Source organism: Bombina bombina, chromosome 4, assembly GCF_027579735.1.
Source record: "Bombina bombina isolate aBomBom1 chromosome 4, aBomBom1.pri, whole genome shotgun sequence".
NCBI classification, from domain to species: domain Eukaryota; kingdom Metazoa; phylum Chordata; class Amphibia; order Anura; family Bombinatoridae; genus Bombina; species Bombina bombina.
The window spans coordinates 970,588,076-970,611,542 of NC_069502.1; the positions used below are offsets into that span (position 1 = coordinate 970,588,076).

A 23,467-nucleotide genomic window follows, 5' to 3' on the forward strand; every position below is an offset into this window, starting at 1 on the left:
CTCTTGCATGGCCTCGCAGGATCTGGTTCACGGAACTGGTAAGGATGTCTTCCCTACCTCCTTGGAGGTTACCGCTTAGGAAGGACCTTCTAATTCAGAGTCATTTCCTCCATCCAAACTTGTATTTTCTGAAGCTGACTGCTTGGAGATTGAACGCCTAGTTCTGTCTAGACATGTTTTTTTGGAAGCAGTCATTGATACTATGCTTCAGACTCACAAACCTCGCAAGATTTACCATAAGGTATGGCGTAAATACCTTAATTGGTGAAAATGTAAAGGTTTTTCCTGGAGCCGGGTGAAGATCTTTCGTATTTTATCTTTTCTTTAGGATGGCCTGGAGAAAGGTTTGTCAGTCAGTACTCTGAAGGGTCAGATTTCTGCATTGTCTATCCTTTTGCACAAATGTCTGGCAGACTTACGAGATGTTCAATCTTTTGTACAGGCCCTGGTCAGAATCAGGCCTGTGTTTAAACCTGTTGCTCCTCCTTGGAGCCATAATTTAGTTCTGAAGGTTTTGGAACAGGCTCCGTTTGAGCTGATGCATGTTGTTGATATCAAATTGTTGGCTTGAAAGGTTTTGTTTCTCCTTGCCATTTCACAATTTCACAGTTTCTGAGCTTTCAGCTCTGCAGTGTGATTCCCTGTATCATATCTTTCATGCAGATAAGGCGGTCCTTCGTGCTAAATTGGGGTTTCTCCCTAAGGTGTGGTGTTGGATTAAAATATTAATCAAGAAATTGTAGTAACTTCTTCTCATAAGGAACGTATTTCGCATATCTTGGATGTTGTGCATGCTCTAAAATTTTATCTGCAAACAACCAAAGATTTTCGTCAATCTTCTTCCTGTTTGTTGTTTTCCACTTCTACTTCTCTTTCCCTCTGATTAAGAAGTATGATTCGTTTGGCTTATGAGACTGCTGGACAGCAGCCTCCTGACAGAATTACAGCTCATTCCACTTGGGCTGTCTCCTCTTCTTAGGCTTTCAAAAATGAAGCTTCTGTGGAACAGATTTGCAAGGCGGCTACATGGTCCTCTTTGCATACTTTTTCCAAATTCTATAAATTTGATACTTTTGCCTCGACTGAGGCTTCTTTTGGGAGAAAGGTTCTTCAAGCGGTGGTGCCTTCTGTTTAGGACTCTCCATGTCATAGGAAAGAAAATAAAATTTATGCTTACCTGATAAATTTATTTCTTTCCCGACATGGAGAGTCCATGAACCCGCCCTCTTTTTTTTATTATAATTCGGCAGGTTTTTTTTTTATAAACCTCAGGCAACTCTATACCCTTGTGTTACACTTAACAGCTTTGCTGGGGTGCTCTTTGCCTCCTACTGGGCAGGAGTTCAATATCCCACTAGTAATTGGAATGATGTTGTGGACTCTCCATGTCCAGAAAGAAAGACATTTATCAGGTAAGCATACACTTTGTTTTTCTACAGGGAGTGCAGAATTATTAGGCAAGTTGTATTTTTGAGGATTAATTTTATTATTGAACAACAACCATGTTCTCAATGAACCCAAAAAACTCATTAATATCAAAGCTGAATAGTTTTGGAAGTAGTTTTTAGTTTGTTTTTAGTTATAGCTATTTTAGGGGGATATCTGTGTGTGCAGGTGACTATTACTGTGCATAATTATTAGGCAACTTAACAAAAAACAAATATATACCCATTTCAATTATTTATTTTTACCAGTGAAACCAATATAACATCTCAACATTCACAAATATACATTTCTGACATTCAAAAACAAAACAAAAACAAATCAGTGACCAATATAGCCACCTTTCTTTCCAAGGACACTCAAAAGCCTGCCATCCATGGATTCTGTCAGTGTTTTGATCTGTTCACCATCAACATTGCGTGCAGCAGCAACCACAGCCTCCCAGACACTGTTCATAGAGGTGTACTGTTTTCCCTCCTTGTAAATCTCACATTTGATGATGGACCACAGGTTCTCAATGCGGTTCAGATCAGGTGAACAAGGAGGCCATGTCATTAGATTTTCTTCTTTTATACCCTTTCTTGCCAGCCACGCTGTGGAGTACTTGGACGCGTGTGATGGAGCATTGTCCTGCATGAAAATCATGTTTTTCTTGAAGGATGCAGACTTCTTCCTGTACCACTGCTTGAAGAAGGTGTCTTCCAGAAACTGGCAGTAGGACTGGGAGTTGAGCTTGACTCCATCCTCAACCCGAAAAGGCCCCACAAGCTCATCTTTGATGATACCAGCCCAAACCAGTACTCCACCTCCACCTTGCTGGCGTCTGAGTCGGACTGGAGCTCTCTGCCCTTTACCAATCCAGCCACGGGCCCATCCATATCTTGAGATATTTCTTGGCCCAGTCTTGACGTTTCAGCTTGTGTGTCTTGTTCAGTGGTGGTCGTCTTTCAGCCTTTCTTACCTTGGCCATGTCTCTGAGTATTGCACACCTTGTGCTTTTGGGCACTCCAGTGATGTTGCAGCTCTGAAATATGGCCAAACTGGTGGCAAGTGGCATCTTGGCAGCTGCACGCTTGACTTTTCTCAGTTCATGGGCAGTTATTTTGCGCCTTGGTTTTTCCACACGCTTCTTGCAACCCTGTTGACTATTTTGAATGAAACGCTTGATTGTTCGATGATCACGCTTCAGAAGCTTTGCAATTTTAAGAGTGCTACATCCCTCTGCAAGATATCTCACTATTTTTGACTTTTCTGAGCCTGTCAAGTCCTTCTTTTGACCCATTTTGCCAAAGGAAAGGAAGTTGCCTAATAATTATGCACACCTGATATAGGGTGTTGATGTCATTAGACCACACCCCTTCTCATTACAGAGATGCACATCACCTAATATGCTTAATTGGTAGTAGGCTTTCGAGCCTATACAGCTTGGAGTAAGACAACATGCATAAAGAGGATGATGTGGTCAAAATACTCATTTGCCTAATAATTCTGCACTCCCTGTATATTAATCATGAAAGAAAGAAAATTTGGTTTCATGTCCCTTTAACCCCTTAACGACCAGCGCTGTAATTAAATATGTTATGAAGGATTAGATTTTTTTTTTAGTTTAAAGTGATACTAAACCCAAATTTTTTCTTTCATGATTCAGATAGAGCATGCAATTTTAAACAACTTTCTTATTTACACTCCTACTATCAATTCTTTTTCGATCTCTTAGTATTTTTATTAAAAAAGCAGGAATCTGAGCTAAGGAGCCGGTGTTCTATCAGATTCTGCTCCTTTGTCAGAATCTGCTCCCTCTGAGTGTGCATGCTCTATCTGACGTAATTGCACTCCACACATGTTAAATAGGAATGTGTGGAATGCGATTATGTCAATCAGCAACATGCGCACTCAGAGGGAGCAGATTCTGACAAGGAAGTTGTGTCGGATCTTGCTGCCGCTACCAGATGTGCGCTTGTAAATGTAATACTGTCAAAGAAAAAGCTAATTTGGTACAATATATATTTATACCTATAAATATATATATATATATATATATAAATAAAAAGACAGTTTAAAAATAAATAAGTATATATATAATAAACAAATTGACTTAAATTGCGTTAAAGTCCTTTAAAGGGATATAAAGCTCAAAACTGAAATGTGCATGAGTGTTCTCAGAGAATCAGCTTGTATGAGCTTGAATACTGGTGCACGAGCCCTCACAGCATATGTGCGTATGCCACTGAAAAACAGTAATAACTTTTACTAGAAGCATTTTTGCTCATAGAAGTATACTACAAAAACACTTCTATTTTAGAATGAAATGCACCCATGCACATATAAGGTTTGACCTTTCTATTGCTTTAATTAACTTGTTGGAAACCCATTTTGGCCTATTTTGAACTGCATATCTTCTGTGTACTTCTGATTCAGTGTAAATCATTTCCTGGTTTAATAGCGCATTAAAAATATTGTACACACCACAATTTTAAACTATGAATCTTGAAAATAAATTAAACACGGACACCAGAATGTATATTTATTATTGCAGTTATGTTTTTAGACATTTAGAAAATATAAATGATACAATTATTTAAAATGATATTAAATTGTAAATATAACACGTCATAATAGTGGGAACCCCTCCAAAAAAACAGTTCTAATACTTTAGGGAGTCATTATCAATAGCTCCCATGTTTTACATGTTTGGTTCCTCATATTTTGCTTTCTGTAATGAAAGAAAAAATGTGGGTTTCATGTCCCTTTAAACCTATAAGAAACAAGCGTATTATAAGCTTTTTTTTAAAGGGGTTTTGCCGGAGGGGGGGGGGGTTCACAGAAGAAGCAAAATACTTTAGGGAGTCATTATCAATAGCTCCCATGTTTTACATGTTTGGTTCCTCATATTTTGCTTCTTCTGTGAATCACAGAAGAAGCAAAATATGAGGAACCAAACATGTAAAACATGGGAGCTATTGATAATGACTCCCTCATATTTTGCTTCTTCTGTGAACCCCCCCCGGCAAAACCCCTTTAAAAAAAAGCTTATAATACGCTTGTTTCTTATAGGTTTAAAGGGACATGAAACCCACATTTTTTCTTTCATTATTCTGATAGAGAATACAATAAAAAAAAAGAAGTTTCCAATTCACTTCTATTATCAAACTTGCATCGTTCTCATGTAATTAGAAGACATTTCTGTTACGCTGCTATAAAACAGCGTTTCTCAACCACTGTCCTCAAGTACCGCTAACAGGCCAGGTTTTTATTATAGCTGAACTAGAGCACAGGTGAAATAATCAGCTGATGGCTGAGAGCAGGTTAGTAACCATGGTTACTGATCAGATGATTTTCACCTGTGCTCTCGTTCAACTATAATGAAAACCTGGCCTGTTGAGGGTACTTGAGGACCGCGGTTGAGAAACACTGCTATAGAATAACATATCCTTTTTAATGCATTTTTAATAGCCTAACTCCGCCCACCATTTGCCTTATTTGGAGGAGCCAATCTGAGGTTTAGTCCACAGACAATAAGACAAGCCACTGTCATATAGAAAGTGTCAAATGCATTGTTTTGCAGCTCCTATCTGAAAAAGCCAATTAGGGACGTATATGTAGTAGAGTTAGCCTTTAGTCTGCAGGATGCATTTCAAAGTCTGAGAATGAGATATTGTTCAATATTCAGAGCTAAATGACATGACAAAAGGCATAATAAATAATGGGTATATTTTTCAAAATTATTTCATTATGCAGAAATAAACATTTTATATAAAAATCTTAAGGTGTATACTGTCCCTTTAACTGATTCAAGTAGCAGCTCTTTAAAATGTATTGGTTAGTTTAGAAATAGAAGGTGTCTGAGCTTCTATACAAGGGTGTAGATGCAATAAAACTAGTTTGTGACTACCAGCATCTCGAAGAAAAAAATAGCTGCAACATTTAAAACTTCGGATTTTACACAGATTTGTATCCGCCGCTCATCGAAGTTGAGTTCTTTTTACAATCAGTGGAGCAGCCGTAACCGTTCACTTACAGACACATAGAACTAATACCACTGTCAAGGATACAACATCACAAACAAAATCGCCTTGAAGACCTCTGAGATTAGAACACCCTCTATAAAGCAGCGCACTCTAACATATGCTCAAAAGAAACTTTGAAAAAGTAAAAAAAAAATAATGAATGAGACCAAACAAGATATTTCACAAGGGCAATAGCACACAGTCTAAAAATTAAATACGTACCAGGAGAGGCTCAATGACCTAAATATGTACAGCTTAGAGGAGAGAAGGGAAAGATGTGATATGATAGCAACTATCAAGTATATTAATGGGCTTAGTAAAGCTAAGGCTGTTAATATTTTTCATATACAAAAATTCAAGAGGAAGGGGTCATGATCTCAAGCTGAAGGGTAGTAGATTCAGGACTACTTTGCTTCTTTACAGAAAGGGTGATTCATTCATGGAATAAACTTCCATTAGAGGTAGTAATGACAAACACTGTGGGACTACATAAATGCCCGGCACAAGCATAAGGCTATCCACAAACTATGGCCTAGATTTAGAGTTTGGCGTTAGCCGTGAAAACCAGCGTTAGAGGCTCCTAACGCTGGTTTTAGGCTACCGCCGGTATTTGGAGTCACTCAAAATAGGGTCTAACGCTCACTTTCCAGCCGCGACTTTTCCATACCGCAGATCCCCTTACGTAAATTGCGTATCCTATCTTTTCAATGGGATTTTTCTAACTCCGGTATTTAGAGTCGTTTCTGAAGTGAGACAAAACCAATCAGATTGAGCTCGCATTCTATTGGCTGTTCCGATCAGCCAATCGGATTGAACTTGATTCTGATTGGCTGATTCCATCAGCCAATCAGAATATTCCTACCTTAATTCCGATTGGCTGATAGAATCCTATCAGCCAATCGGAATTCGAGGGACGCCATCTTGGATGACGTCATTTAAAGGAACCGTCATTCGTCGTTCAGTCGTCGGCCAGGATGGATGTTCCGCGGTGGAGGTCTTCAGGATGCTGCCGCTTCGCTCCGGATGGATGCCGCTTGGATGAAGACTTCAATCGGATGGAAGACCTCTTCTGGCCCGCTTGGATGAAGACTTCAGCTGGATCATGGACCTCTTCAGCCCCCCGCTTGGGCTTGGATCAGGACATCGGAGGAGCTCTTCTGGACCGATCGGTGAACCTGGTATGGTGAAGACAAGGTAGGATGATCTTCAGGGGCTTAGTGTTAGGTTTATTTAAGGGGGGTTTGGGTTAGATTAGGGGTATGTGGGTGGTGGGTTGTAATGTTGGGGGGCTTGGGTATTGTATGTTTTTTTTTACAGGCAAAAGAGCTGTATTTCTTGGGGCATGCCCCTCAATGGGCCCTGTTCAGGGCTGGTAAGGTAAAAGAGCTTTGAACTTTAGTAATTTAGAATAGGGTAGGGCATTTTTTTATTTTGGGGGGCTTTGTTATTTTATTAGGGGGCTTAGAGTAGGTGTAATTAGTTTAAAATTGTTGTAATATTTTTCTTATGTTTGTAAATATTTTTTTATTTTTTGTAACTTAGTTCTTTTTTATTTTTTGTACTTTAGCTAGTTTATTTAATTGTATTTATTTGTAGCAATTGTATTTAATTAATTTATTGATAGTGTAGTGTTAGGGTAATTGTAGGTAGTTTATTTAATTAATTTATTGATAGTCTAGTGTTAGGTTTATTTGTAACTTAGGTTAGGATTTCTTTTACAGGTAAATTTGTAATTATTTTAACTATTTTAGCTATTAAATAGTTCTTAACTATTTAATAGCTATTGTACCTGGTTAAAATAAATACAAAGTTACCTGTAAAATAAATATAAATCCTAAAATAGCTATAATATAATTATAATTTATATTGTAGCTATATTAGGATTTATTTTACAGGTAAGTATTTAGCTTTAAATTGGAATAATTTATTTAATAAGAGTTAATTAATTTCGTTAGATTTAAATTATATTTAACTTAGGGGGGTGTTAGTATTAGGGTTAGACTTAGCTTTAGGGGTTAATACATTTATTAGAATAGCGGCGAGATTCGGTCGGCAGATTAGGGGTTAATAATTGAAGTTAGGTGTCGGCGATGTTAGGGAGGGCAGATTAGGGGTTAATACTATTTATGATAGGGTTAGTGAGGCGGATTAGGGATTAATAACTTTATTATAGTAGCGCTCAGGTCCGGTCGGCAGATTAGGGGTTAATAAGTGTAGGCAGGTGGAGGCGACGTTGTGGGGGGCAGATTAGGGGTTAATAAATATAATATAGGGGTCGGCGGTGTTAGGGGCAGCAGATTAGGGGTACATAGGGATAATGTAAGTAGCGGCGGTTTACGGAGCGGCAGATTAGGGGTTAATAATAATATGCAGGGGTCAGCGATAGCGGGGGCGGCAGATTAGGGGTTAATAAGTGTAAGGTTAGGGGTGTTTAGACTCGGGGTACATGTTAGAGTGTTAAGTGCAGACGTAGGAAGGGTTACCGCATAGCAAACAATGGGGCTGCGTTAGGAGCTGAACGCGGCTTTTTTGCAGGTCAAACAGCCCCATTGTTTCCTATGGGGGAATCGTGCACGAGCACATTTTTGAGGCTGGCCGCGTCCGTAAGCAACTCTGGTATCGAGAGTTGAAGCTGCGTTAAAAATGCTCTACGCTCCTTTTTTGGAGCCTAACGCAGCCTTTATGTGGACTCTCGATACCAGAGTTATTTTTATGGTGCGGCCAGAAAAAAGCCGGCGTTAGTTTTTCGGGTCGTTACCGACAAAACTCCAAATCTAGGCCTATGTTTCTATAGTGTTTTTATGTATTCTGCATCCTTGGCTGAGGTGTGGGGATAAATCCTAATCTTGCCCCCGGAACTCTACTTGTGTCTGTATTGTTATAGAAAACACAAGTATTCTACACTTACATTAAACCTGTTTCCGAAGTTGTTGCAGATGTAATTGTTTAGATCCCATAGGAATTGGTTCTCGATTCATGTACGAGATTTCAGGTATTGGGTTAAAAAGAATTAATAATGGCAGGAGTGCCCACTAGCGATACGTTCGGAAGGATAGGCGAATCATATCAATTCATTTCAATCATGATCTTGTCTTTACAACAAAGCCCTTGGGAACCCCACAAACATCCCGTTTTGTCTGTTACCTATTATTCCTGTGCTTTTTATTTTTATAAGAACATTTCATTGACCATCTGCATAATCTGTTGGTGCTATGTACAATAAAGAATATTATAGTAATCATAAAATAACGCAAAAAGGAAACTTAAAGCGACATGAGATCCAACATTTTTCTGTCATGATTCAGATAGAAGAGAATACAATAAAAAAGAAAAGTTTCCAATTTACTTCTATTATCAAATTTGCTTTGTTCTATTGTTATTCTTTGTTGAAGAGATATCTAGATTGGTACCGGGCACGTGTCTGAAGCACTACATGACAGGAAGTAGTGCTGCCATCTAGTGCTCTTGCAAATGTATAACATTGTTACAAAACTGTTGCCATATAGTGCTGCACACACGTGCACACTCCTGAACTTACCTTCCTGCTTTTCCACAAAGCATGACAAGAAAACAAAGACAATTTGATAATAGAAGTAGATTGGAAAGTTGTTTAAAATGTAATGTTCTATCAGAGTCATGAAATAAAAATATTGGGTTTTTTGTCTCTTTATACTGTAATACCAAGTATTAGAGATAACTTCCCATGTGGTTTTTTCTCTTGTTAAGTGTATCCAGTCCACGGATCATCCATTACTTGTGGGATATTCTCCTTCCCAACAGGAAGTTGCAAGAGGATCACCCACAGCAGAGCTGCTATATAGCTCCTCCCCTCACTGCCATATCCAGTCATTCTCTTGCAATTCTCAACAAAGATGGAGGTAGTAAGAGGAGAGTGGTGTATTATAGTTAGTTTTTTAACTTCAATCAAAAGTTTGTTATTTTTAAATGGTACCGGAGTGTACTGTTTTATCTCAGGCAGCATTAGAAGAAGAATCTGCCTGTGATTTCTATGATCTTAGCAGAAGTAACTAAGATCCACTGCCGTTCTCACATATTCTGAGGAGTGAGGTAACTTCAGAGGTGGAATGGCGTGCAGGTTTTCCTGCAATAAGGTATGTGCAGTTAACATATTTCTAGGGATGGAATTTGCTAGAAAAATGCTGCTGATACCGGATTAATGTAAGTTAAGCCTAAATGCAGTGATTTAATAGCGACTGGTATCAGGCTTATTAACAGAGATACATACTCTTATAAAAGTGTAATATAAAAACGTTTGCTGGCATGTTAATCGTTTTTATATATGTTTGGTGACAAAAACTTATTGGGGCCTAGTTTTTTTTTCCACATGGCTGGCTTGATTTTTGCCTAGAAACAGTTTCCTGAGGCTTTCCACTGTTGTAATATGAGTGGGAGGGGCCTATTTTAGAGCTTTTCTGTGCAGCTAGAATTACAGACAGAGACACTCAGCTTCCTTCTGCATGATACAGGACATCTCTGAAGGGCTCAAAAGGCTTCAAAAGTCGTGTTTGAGGAGGGTAACAACCACAGTAGACCTGTGGCAGTTGTGACTGTGTTTAAAAACGTTTTTGTCATTTATTATTCCGTTTTTGGTATTAAGGGGTTAGTCATCCATTTGCAAGTGGGTGCAATGCTCTGCTAACTTGTTACATACACTGTAAAAATTTTGTTAGTGTAACTGCCTTTTTTCACTGTTATTTCAAATTTTGTCAAAATTTGTTTCTCTTAAAGGCACAGTAACGTTTTTTATATTGCTTGTTAACTTGGTTTAAAGTGTTTTCCAAGCTTGCTAGTCTCATTGCTAGTCTGTAAAAACATGTCTGAAACAGAGGATACTACTTGTTCATTATGTTTAAAAGCCATGGTGGAGCCCCATAGGAGAATGTGTACTAAATGTATTGATTTCACCTTAAACAGTAAAGATCAGTCTTTATCTATAAAAGAATTGTCACCAGAGGGGTCTGTTGAGGGGGAAGTTATGCTCCTTGTTACGGATCCAGGTCTAGGGACCCAGAAGCGGCACTGATAGATGCTCTAGCAGCGCCTTGGTTCTTCAACCTGGCTTATGTGTTTCCACCGTTTCCTCTGCTCCCTCGTCTGATTGCCAAAAGCAAACAGGAGAGAGCATCGGTGATATTGATAGCGCCTGCGTGGCCACGCAGGACCTGGTATGCAGACCTAGTGGACATGTCATCCTTTCCACCATGGACTCTGCCTCTGAGACAAGACCTTCTAATACAAGGTCCTTTCAATCATCCGAATCTACTTTCTCTGAGACTGACTGCATGGAGATTGAACGCTTGATCCTATCAAAGCGTGGCTTCTCCAAGTCAGTAATTGATACCTTAATACAGGCACAAAAGCCTGTCACCAAGAAAATTTACCACAAGATATGGCGTAAATATCTTCATTGGTGTGAATCCAAGAATTACTCATGGAGTAGGGTTAGGATTCCTAGGATATTGTCCTTCCTCCAAGAGGGTTTGGACAAAGGATTATCAGCTAGTTCTTTAAAGGGACAGATTTCTGCTCTGTCTATTCTTTTACACAAGCGTCTGGCATAAGTTCCAGACGTTCAGGCATTTTGTCAGGCTTTAGTTAGAATTAAGTCTGTGTTTAAACCTGTTGCTCCTCCATGGAGCTTAAACTTGGTTCTTAAAGTTCTTCAAGGGGTTCCGTTTGAACCCCTTCATTCTATTGATATCAAACTTCTATCATGGAAAGTTCTTTTTCTCATGGCTATTTCCTCGGCTCGAAGAGTCTTGGAGTTATCTGCTTTACATTGTGATTCTCCTTATCTGATCTTTCATTCAGATAAAGTAGTTCTGCGTACAAGACCTGGGTTTTTACCTAAGGTGGTTTCTAACAAGAATATCAATCAAGAGATTGTTGTTCCATCATTATGTCCTAAAATTTCTTCAAAGAAGGAACGTCTTTTGCATAATCTAGACGTAGTCCGTGCCTTGAAGTTTTACTTACAGGCTACTAAAGATTTTCGTCAAACATCTAACCTGTTTGTTGTTTACTCTGGACAGAGGAGAGGTCAAAAGGCCTCGGCAACCTCTCTTTCTTTTTGGCTTCGGAGTATAATCCGTTTAGCCTATGAGACTGCTGGACAGCAGCCTCCTGAAAGGATTACAGCTCATTCTACTAGAGCTGTGGCTTCCACCTGGGCCTTTAAAAATGAGGCCTCTGTTCCTGCCTTGTCCCTCCCATCATCCGTGTACTTTAGCTTTGGTATTGGTATCCCACAAGTAATGGATGATCCGTGGACTGGATACACTTAACAAGAGAAAACATAATTTATGCTTACCTGATAAATTTATTTCTCTTGTAGTGTATCCAGTCCACGGCCCGCCCTGTGCTTTTAAGGCAGGTCAAAATTTTAGTTAAACTACAGTCACCACTGCACCCTATGGTTTCTCCTTTCTCGGCTTGTTTCGGTCGAATGACTGGATATGGCAGTGAGGGGAGGAGCTATATAGCAGCTCTGCTGTGGGTGATCCTCTTGCAACCTCCTGTTGGGAAGGAGAATATCCCACAAGTAATGGATGATCCGTGGACTGGATACACTACAAGAGAAATAAATTTATCAGGTAAGCATAAATTATGTTTTTTCTGTTGACAAATAATTGGAATATGCAGTGACTTTTCTTTCTATAGTGAAGATCAGAAATAGCCTATGGTTTTTATGTAAGAGCTTTCTCATTTATTTTTCCAGAGTGGAAGACTATAGTGACCTAATGCCGATTTTCACGCAGTATAATGACACCCTAAACTCCACATATGGGGAATATTTTCTGGCAGAGTTGATTGAAGCTCAGGACGAGGAGAACCATGCTGTTGTCTGTGAGGTAGGTTTGGAGGGGAAAGGGAGAGTACATATATGTATATATTACATGTTAAAGGGACATGAAAGTCAAAATCTAAACTTCCATGGTTCAGACAGAGCATGATATTTTAAGAGACTTTTCGCTTCTGTTGTCAGATGTACTTAGTTATTTTGGTAAATTTGTTGAAAAGCATAACTAAGTAGGCTCAGGAGCAAGAATGCACTACTGGGAGCTAGCTGGTGATTAGTGGCTGAGCTCATATGTCTTTTTGTCATTGGCTCACCAGATGTGTTCAGCTAGCTCCCAGTAGTGCAAAGCTGCCCCTGGCAGTGTTGAGCTTGAACAAAGTCCAAAATACAGCTATAAAATGTAGTGCTTTTAAGACCTGAAGTAAAACATTATAATTAATAGTGTAGCATAGAACTATATGAAGAACTCCACTACTTGCACACCCTCGGCTTAGGAACCGTAGTGACATAACGGTACGTTATTATTTTTATTGAGGTTTATGTAAGGCACATCTCTAACATATTACAAATAAATACAGTTACATGGTAGTTGTATACACTTATCGTCCAACACATTAATTAGCAAAAGAAATACATTACTTTCGTCAAGACAGGGATGGAGCCATGGAAATGAAGTACCATAAGCTTATGAAGCCCTTCTCTAAACGCAGAAGGCCACTTTTGGACCTCATATGGAAAAATGAATAATTAACCTATCAGAGGGCAATTTGATATATAGGTAACCACTTGTGGGTCCCATTTAATTAACCTCAGTTTTTACTATTTTGTTATTCTTAAATTATATCCGACTCTCAATAATCTTTTAAAACAATCTGAAACAACAATACATAACAACATGAAGGAGGAAACAGCAAAGGTTGTAAAGTCACTAAAGGATTTTAGAATGAACAGGCACTCAGGAACAGCTGATCCGTCTTCTACTATGAACATCTGATAGCCCTTAAATAACACTGCCCATATCAAAGACTGATCAGTATAAGACTGATCGTCAAGTAGTCTTACTCAGAGTATAGTTAACAGTAGTACCTGAGGCAAATAGTATAATGTAATTCTAAGAGAACATATTAATGCTTATGTCTGTTATGTCTATGGCATCAAATTAAAACGTCATCATATATAGTATAACTTATTGGGAAGATAGGTCAATATATACGGTCAATATACACCAGAACTATATATAAAAAGTACTAATCGTGACTACCCAATAGAGAGATCGCTGTGTATTACATAACAGGATAGTCACCGGGATCTACAAGTAGATCTTTAATTAGCAAAGGGTGAGCGTACTACTTATAATTCCCACATGGAGTTTAATTGGGGTCATGGAAAATGTAAAGGTATCTAGGGATTCATAATGACATATACGTAGTAACTTTGAGAAGTTATATATACACGGCCCTAATGTTAGGTTGTGACAAGCCATATTTGTGTTAGCTGGGTGAGGGTACTGCCGCATTAAAATAAGTATATGTGCTTGTCTATGTGGAAACATCTGCCTGAGTAATAGGCTCCCCCGCCCCGGCCGCTAGCAGTGGAACCCACACCTAACTACTTCTATCTGTAGTGAATAGACAAGCATGCAATATTACCTTAGTTTAGCGAACACAGTAATAACTCATCCCTCATGTAGATATCAAGGGAACAGAACTGTATAACTCTCACTTAACTATGTGGGCCCAACTAATAGAGGTCTGAAACAGCTGTTAAATAAATACAATGTAAAAGTAAGCTTTGCTAGTTGTGGAGACGCCATAGCTGTTCATGGCTGATCACTCTAATGGTTAACAAAAGGTTTTAAAACATCAGATCATTCAATCTTCATTATCTTGTTAACCATCTTTCAATAGTCAGATCTACTTTTGATGTTTTAGTTCAGCTGGAAATCACAGGCTGGCGGGTAACAGCTTCCCGCGTCTATCCAACTCAGTCGTATGATCTGAAGGACTCTTAATGATTAATAACCATTGTAGGGAAAACATAAAGTTTAGTTCAGTCTGAGGTATATTTATAGAGTCTCAGTAGAAAACCATGTAGGGGGCGCCATCTTAAACAGGAGAACAGGAGACCAAACTGTCCACTTTAGGAGTCTCAAAGCAATCACCTCAGCATAAATAAAATTTAACTTACTCCTGACCTACCCCTCGTTTTAGGCTGTAATCCTTTTCTGGCCATGGGTGAGAAGCATGTCCTGCCCGATAGAGCATTGTAATGAGGTTGATAGATATAAAGTCCCAGGCTAGTAGAAAAGCATGACCTCAGGGATCCAGGTTGCAGGCCGTATCTTGCAAGGGGGTTCCCGTATGATTTGTCACTCAGTGCAGTATTCTGTACCCTTTGCCGATCAGGCACTAGATCGCCAAAAGTTAAGGACTCTGTAGACGGACACAATATCTTAGAAGAATTAGTAGCATCCGCCTGCTCCATTATGCAGACCATGTCCCCAATATGAGGAGACTTTGCGGTCTCCCTTACATAAATAAGCCTGCCGCACTGTGCGTCTAAGGTGGGATATGGGGTTAACTGTGTGCTCACCTCTCTCTCATTGGTAGGTAGATGCTCAGTGGTCTCCCGAATGTCGTGCGGATTGCGCTGGGCTGAAGGGGTTATGTCCTCTGGTGCTGCCGGCCTCACCGGGCTTTGTGTTTGTGGAGGGCTGCATGTTACAGATTGTTGAAGATCTATTTGTAATGGTGACAGCATATTTTCTAAGCTCCTCTGCAGGTCTTGGTATTGCTGGTATATTAACAACTGGATCTTCTGTTCCCAGATGTCAACTGCTTCCAGGATAGTCATTCTGTGTTGTTCCATTTGTCGCAGAAGAGAGTACACAAATGAAGTGCAGAATAGGCATCGTAGAAGTACTATTATATTGCGTGGTATAAATTAGTAATTGCAGGTTTTATTCTACTACGTACCAGTTCAGTATCCTATTGCAGGATCTCTTAACCCCAGAGTTTGGGGAGGGGGGTACAATTGCGGCAGCCCCAGACATATGCTTCACTACTTACACAGGGATAGCTTCTTAGGATCTATATGCTGCGTAGTTACAGCAAGTTACAAAATGGTGTCCAAACCTGTGGAAGAGCTGATCGCATAGCTGTCTCAAAGAACATAGGCAAAGACCTTGTCTGATCCCCAATAATGGGCATCCATCTGATCCTAGCAGAAGAGACGTTTACAAATCTGTTGGTTGTAGTATTTTTACTATGTAAATGTATATAAAGTCCTTCAAGCTTGACGAGCTTCACAAGAACACGCAGTGAGAACAGGCACCGCCCCCACATCCTCCTTTTTGATCTGCATTGCGAGAGGATCCTTGCTTTCCTGCACTTTCCCATAATAGAGAATATATAGTTCCGGCGCCTAGGTAGATTACAAGCTCACTATAAAGGATTCCTAACAAATCAATAAAAAGATTAACAATATATATATATATATTTATAGGAGCGCAAAAAGCTAAAGTAATACACAGGTCAAATAAATGATAAATATATCTAGCATCAGACTAACAACTTAAATATAGATCCACATTGTATCCTCGGTTGACAAAAATGATGATAAAATATAATATTAGTATAAACCAATGAAATACAAACTATTATTTACAAACTGTTAAAATCAGACTATTAAGATCAATCATTAAAATTATACCATCAGTAATGGCAAATATCAAAACAGATATTATAACGCGGTCAAACTATTTCATATTGACTTATTGAAAAAATGAATAAAAGTAGTCTAAATAGGACATATATCAATGAGACTGTTTCTTGCGTACCAGAGAAACAAACAGACCGTGATATATTACAATATAGATTAAGTGAAAAAGAACTATGCAAAGAAATGATACCCTGCGGTATCTCTAAAAATAAGTGTTTGGTGTAAAACTGTCTAAAATAGCTTGAGTGATATATCCAATAAATCAAATGATAAAGAAAATATTAAAGAAAAAGCGGCCAATATAGGCCAATGAAGGTGTATAAATAAACCAGTGAGTAAAGAAAAATATAAAAAGTGTCCAATACTAAATATAAAAAAAGATTAGAATGCTTACAAAAAGATACAAATAAAAAGAATTGTAACCAATAAACAATGATAATATGTGCCGGCACTTTAAAGATTCTATGAATCTCTTTATAAAGTTCCAATCAAATCCAGGTGAAATGAGATGGTCCCAATAAGTAGTGTTCCGTTTGTGATAATATCCTAAGGTCAAAGCCGCTGGAGATCCGGATATAGATGAAGTTAAAATGGAAAAGAAAAGCAATCTACCAGATGCATATACACAGTGGGTATTATCGGTAAACGACTTACCCAAACAAATATTCTAGAGCGATATAAAGCCTCACAAATTCTCTGCGAACACGTCTACGCGTTTCAGCCCTATAAAAGGGCCTTTCTCAAGACATTGTGACCGCACTATAATATCTGTTTTGATATTTGCCATTACTGGTGGTATAATTTTAATGATTGATCTTAATAGTCTGATTTTAACAGTTTGTAAAAAATAGTTTGTATTTCATTGGTTTATACTAATAAATATATTTCTCCAACATAGGTGTGTCCGGTCCACGGCGTCATCCTTACTTGTGGGATATTCTCTTCCCCAACAGGAAATGGCAAAGAGCCCAGCAAAGCTGGTCACATGATCCCTCCTAGGCTCCGCCTACCCCAGTCATTCTCTTTGCCGTTGTACAGGCAACATCTCCACGGAGATGGCTTAGAGTTTTTTAGTGTTTAACTGTAGTTTTTCATTATTCAATCAAGAGTTTGTTATTTTCAAATAGTGCTGGTACGTACTATTTACTCAGAAACAGAAAAGAGATGAAGAATTCTGTTTGTATGAGGAAAATGATTTTAGCAACCGTAACTAAAATCCATGGCTGTTCCACACAGGACTGTTGAGAGCAATTAACTTCAGTTGGGGGAACAGTTTGCAGTCCCTTGCTGCTTGAGGTATGACACATTCTAACAAGACGATGTAATGCTGGAAGCTGTCATTTTCCCTATGGGATCCGGTAAGCCATGTTTATTACGATTGTAAATAAGGGCTTCACAAGGGCTTATTTAAACTGTAGACTTTTTCTGGGCTAAATCGATTGATTATTAACACATATTTAGCCTTGAGGAATCATTTTATCTGGGTATTTTGATATAATAATATCGGCAGGCACTGTTTTAGACACCTTATTCTTTAGGGGCTTTCCCAAAGCATAGGCAGAGTCTCATTTTCGCGCCGGTGTTGCGCACTTGTTTTTGAGAGACATGGCATGCAGTCGCATGTGAGAGGAGCTCTGATACTTATAAAAGACTTCTGAAGGCGTCATTTGGTATCGTATTCCCCTTTGGGTTTGGTTGGGTCTCAGCAAAGCAGATACCAGGGACTGTAAAGGGGTTTAAAGCTTAAAACGGCTCCGGTTCCGTTATTTTAAGGGTTAAAGCTTCCAAAATTGGTGTGCAATATTTTCAAGGCTTTAAGACGCTGTGGTGAAAATTTGGTGAATTTTGAACAATTCCTTCATGTTTTTTCGCAATTGCAGTAATAAAGTGTGTTCAGTTTAAAATTTAAAGTGACAGTAACGGTTTTATTTTAAAAAGTTTTTTGTACTTTCTGATCAAGTTTATGCCTGTTTAACATGTCTGAACTACCAGATAGAATGTGTTCTGAATGTGGGGAAGCCAGAATTCCTATTCATTTAAATAAATGTGATTTATGTGATAATGACAATGATGCCCAAGATGATTCCTCAAGTGAGGGGAGTAAGCATGGTACTGCATCATTCCCTCCTTCGTCTACACGAGTCTTGCCCACTCAGGAGGCCCCTAGTACATCTAGCGCGCCAATACTCCTTACTATGCAACAATTAACGGCTGTAATGGATAATTCTGTCAAAAACATTTTAGCCAAAATGAACCCTTGTCAGCGTAAGCGTGGCTGCTCTGTTTTAGTTACTGAAGAGCATGACGACGCTGATATTAATATCTCTGAAGGGCCCCTAACCCAATCTGAGGGGGCCAGGGAGGTTTTGTCTGAGGGAGAAATTACTGATTTAGGGAACATTTCTCAGCAGGCTGAATCTGATGTGATTACATTTAAATTTAAATTGGAACATCTCCGCATTTTGCTTAAGGAGGTATTATCCACTCTGGATGATTGTGAAAATTTAGTCATCCCAGAGAAACTATGTAAAATGGACAAGTTCCTAGAGGTGCCGGGGCTCCCAGAAGCTTTTCCTATACCCAAGCGGGTGGCGGACATTGTTAATAAAGAATGGGAAAGGCCCGGTATTCCTTTCGTCCCTCCCCCCATATTTAAAAAATTGTTTCCTATGGTCGACCCCAGAAAGGACTTATGGCAGTCAGTCCCCAAGGTCGAGGGAGCGGTTTCTACTTTAAACAAACGCACCACTATTCCCATAGAGGATAGTTGTGCTTTCAAAGATCCTATGGATAAAAAATTAGAAGGTTTGCTTAAAAAGATGTTTGTTCAGCAGGGTTACCTTCTACAACCCATTTCATGCATTGTCCCTGTCACTACTGCCGCATATTTCTGGTTTGATGAACTGCTTAAGGTGCTCGATAGTGACTCTCCTCCTTATGAGGAGATTATGGACAGAATCAATGCTCTCAAATTGGCTAATTCTTTCACTCTAGACGCATCTTTGCAATTGGCTAAGTTAGCGGCTAAGAACTCTGGGTTTGCTATTGTGGCGCGCAGAGCGCTTTGGTTGAAATCTTGGTCGGCTGATGCGTCTTCCAAGAACAAGCTACTAAACATTCCTTTCAAGGGGAAAACGCTGTTTGGTCCTGACTTGAAAGAGATTATCTCTGATATCACTGGGGGTAAGGGCCACGCCCTTCCTCAGGATCGGCCCTTCAAGGCAAAAAATAGACCTAATTTTCGTCCCTTTCGTAAAAACGGACCAGCCCAAGGTGCTACGTCCTCTAAGCAAGAGGGTAATACTTCTCAGGCCAAGCCAGCTTGGAGACCAATGCAAGGCTGGAACAAGGGAAAGCAGGCCAAGAAACCTGCCACTGCTACCAAGACAGCATGAAATATTGGCCCCCGATCCGGGACCGGATCTGGTGGGGGGCAGACTCTCTCTCTTCGCTCAGGCTTGGGCAAGAGATGTTCTGGATCCTTGGGCGCTAGAAATAGTCTCCCAGGGTTATCTGCTGGAATTCAAGGGACTTCCCCCAAGGGGGAGGTTCCACAGGTCGCAGTTGTCTTCAGACCACATAAAAAGACAGGCGTTCTTACATTGTGTAGAAGACCTGTTAAAAATGGGAGTGATTCATCCTGTTCCATTAAGAGAACAAGGGATGGGGTTCTACTCCAATCTGTTCATAGTTCCCAAAAAAGAGGGAACGTTCAGACCAATCCTAGATCTCAAGATCTTAAACAAATTTCTCAAGGTCCCATCGTTCAAGATGGAAACCATTCGAACTATCCTTCCTTCCATCCAGGAAGGTCAATTCATGACCACGGTGGATTTAAAGGATGCGTATCTACATATTCCTATCCACAAGGAACATCATCGGTTCCTAAGGTTTGCATTCCTGGACAAACATTACCAGTTCGTGGCGCTTCCTTTCGGATTAGCCACTGCTCCAAGGATTTTCACAAAGGTACTAGGGTCCCTTCTAGCGGTGCTAAGACCAAGGGGCATTGCAGTAGTACCTTACCTGGACGACATTCTGATTCAAGCGTCGTCCCTTCCTCAAGCAAAGGCTCACACGGACATTGTCCTGGCCTTTCTCAGATCTCACGGCTGGAAAGTGAACGTGGAAAAGAGTTCTCTATCCCCGTCAACAAGGGTTCCCTTCTTGGGAACAATTATAGACTCCTTAGAAATGAGGATCTTTCTAACAGAGGCCAGAAAAACAAAGCTTCTGGACTCTTGTCGGATACTTCATTCCGTTCCTCTTCCTTCCATAGCTCAGTGCATGGAAGTGATCGGGTTGATGGTGGCGGCGATGGACATAGTTCCTTTTGCGCGCATTCATCTAAGACCATTACAACTGTGCATGCTCAGTCAGTGGAATGGGGACTATACAGACTTGTCTCCGAAGATACAAGTAAATCAGAGAACCAGAGACTCACTCCGTTGGTGGCTGTCCCTGGACAATCTGTCTCAAGGGATGATGTTCCACAGACCAGAGTGGGTCATTGTCACGACCGACGCCAGTCTGATAGGCTGGGGCGCGGTCTGGGGATCCCTGAAAGCTCAGGGTCTTTGGTCTCGGGAAGAATCTCTTCTACCGATAAATATTCTGGAACTGAGAGCGATATTCAATGCTCTCCAGGCCTGGCCCCAGCTTGCGAGGACCAGGTTCATACGGTTTCAATCAGACAACATGACGACTGTTGCGTACATCAACCATCAGGGGGGAACAAGGAGTTCCCTAGCGATGGAAGAAGTAACCAAAATTATTCTTTGGGCGGAGTCTCACTCCTGCCACCTGTCTGCTATCCACATCCCAGGAGTGGAAAATTGGGAAGCGGATTTTCTGAGTCGGCAGACATTGCATCCGGGGGAGTGGGAACTCCATCCGGAAATCTTTGCCCAAGTCACTCACCTGTGGGGCATTCCAGACATGGATCTGATGGCCTCTCGTCAGAACTTCAAAGTTCCTTGCTACGGGGCCAGATCCAGGGATCCCAAGGCGGCTCTAGTGGATGCACTAGTAGCACCTTGGACCTTCAAACTAGCTTATGTGTTCCCGCCATTTCCTCTCATCCCCAGGCTGATAGCCAGGATCAAGCAGGAGAGGGCGTCGGTGATCTTGATAGCTCCTGCGTGGCCACGCAGGACTTGGTATGCAGATCTGGTGAATATGTCATCGGCTCCACCTTGGAAGCTACCTTTGAGACGAGACCTTCTTGTTCAGGGTCCGTTCGAACATCCGAATCTGGTTTCACTCCAGCTGACTGCTTGGAGATTGAACGCTTGATTTTATCGAAGCGAGGATTCTCAGATTCTGTTATCGATACTCTTGTTCAGGCCAGAAAGCCTGTGACTAGAAAGATTTACCACAAAATTTGGAAAAAATATATCTGTTGGTGTGAATCTAAAGGATTCCCTTGGGACAAGGTTAAGATTCCTAGGATTCTATCCTTCCTTCAAGAAGGATTGGAAAAAGGATTATCTGCAAGTTCCCTGAAGGGACAGATTTCTGCCTTGTCGGTATTACTTCACAAAAAGCTGGCAGCTGTGCCAGATGTTCAAGCCTTTGTTCAGGCTCTGGTTAGAATCAAGCCTGTTTACAAACCTTTGACTCCTCCTTGGAGTCTCAATTTAGTTCTTTCAGTTCTTCAGGGGGTTCCGTTTGAACCCTTACATTCCGTTGATATTAAGTTATTATCTTGGAAAGTTTTGTTTTTAGTTGCGATTTCTTCTGCTAGAAGAGTCTCAGAATTATCTGCTCTGCAGTGTTCTCCTCCTTATCTGGTGTTCCATGCAGATAAGGTGGTTTTACGTACTAAACCTGGTTTTCTTCCAAAAGTTGTTTCTAACAAAAACATTAACCAGGAGATTATCGTACCTTCTCTGTGTCCAAAACCAGTTTCAAAGAAGGAACGTTTGTTGCACAATTTGGATGTTGTTCGCGCTCTAAAATTCTATTTAGATGCTACAAAGGATTTTAGACAAACATCTTCCTTGTTTGTTGTTTATTCAGGTAAAAGGAGAGGTCAAAAAGCAACTTCTACCTCTCTCTCTTTTTGGATTAAAAGCATCATCAGATTGGCTTACGAGACTGCCGGACGGCAGCCTCCCGAAAGAATCACAGCTCATTCCACTAGGGCTGTGGCTTCCACATGGGCCTTCAAGAACGAGGCTTCTGTTGATCAGATATGTAGGGCAGCGACTTGGTCTTCACTGCACACTTTTACCAAATTTTACAAGTTTGATACTTTTGCTTCTTCTGAGGCTATTTTTGGGAGAAAGGTTTTGCAAGCCGTGGTGCCTTCCATTTAGGTGACCTGATTTGCTCCCTCCCTTCATCCGTGTCCTAAAGCTTTGGTATTGGTTCCCACAAGTAAGGATGACGCCGTGGACCGGACACACCTATGTTGGAGAAAACAGAATTTATGTTTACCTGATAAATTTCTTTCTCCAACGGTGTGTCCGGTCCACGGCCCGCCCTGGTTTTTTTAATCAGGTCTGATATTTTATTTTCTTTAACTACAGTCACCACGGTACCATATGGTTTCTCCTATGCAAATATTCCTCCTTAACGTCGGTCGAATGACTGGGGTAGGCGGAGCCTAGGAGGGATCATGTGACCAGCTTTGCTGGGCTCTTTGCCATTTCCTGTTGGGGAAGAGAATATCCCACAAGTAAGGATGACGCCGTGGACCGGACACACCGTTGGAGAAAGAAATTTATCAGGTAAACATAAATTCTGTTTTTATCATCATTTTTGTCAATTGAGGATACAATGTGGATCTATATTTAAGTTGTTAGTCTGATGCTAGATATATTTATCATTTATTTGACCTGTGTATTACTTTAGCTTTTTGCGCTCCTATAAATATATATATTCCTGCACTTTCCCCCAGCCCCAGAACTTGTCTCACAACTGAGGCACTGTGTATCCGGGTCAGTCAGAGCCCAGGGCCGTCATGTGATTGCTGTGATAGCAAATCACAGCGATCACATGGTTACTGTGAGGATGGGCGGCTGAGAGGTGCAGAGGGAATGGAAATGGCTCAGCGACAGAGGGGTGGTGGAGGGGCGGGATGCTACACTATGGAACCAAAGTTTGGTAGGGAGAGAGAGGGATGGGAAGCTACACTACAGAAAAATGTCAAAGTGGGGAGCGGGCTACTAAATGATCACAAGGAGGGGGGAGGTGGGTAAGGGAGACCCCTACTCTACAGAAAAAATTATTAGTAAGTAAATACATTTTTAAAATACTCTAATTTGGGTACTGGCAGACAGCTGCCAGTACCAAAGATGGCTGTCACTACTGGGAGAGCTACCAGCTAACTAATTATCCCCTTTACTGCTGGGAATTTCAGAAATGTTGTGCACAGCTGCAATTTGCAGCCTTCTAATTACGAAAAAGCAATGGTTAAGCCATAATGCCTTCTATTTCTGAACAAAACGGATACCAGAGAAGTTTTTACAAC

General features: G+C 40.4%; 1 protein-coding gene across 1 annotated transcript in view; it reads left to right on the forward strand.

Moving 5' to 3' along the window:
* Positions 1–23,467, forward strand: part of CFAP61 (cilia and flagella associated protein 61) — an 854,500-nt gene that overhangs the window by 57,496 nt on the left and 773,537 nt on the right. Inside the window, exon 6 of the mRNA XM_053712009.1 lies at positions 12,190–12,322. Within this exon, the coding sequence (XP_053567984.1) occupies positions 12,190–12,322 (133 nt within the window). The remainder of the gene's footprint in view (positions 1–12,189; positions 12,323–23,467) is intronic.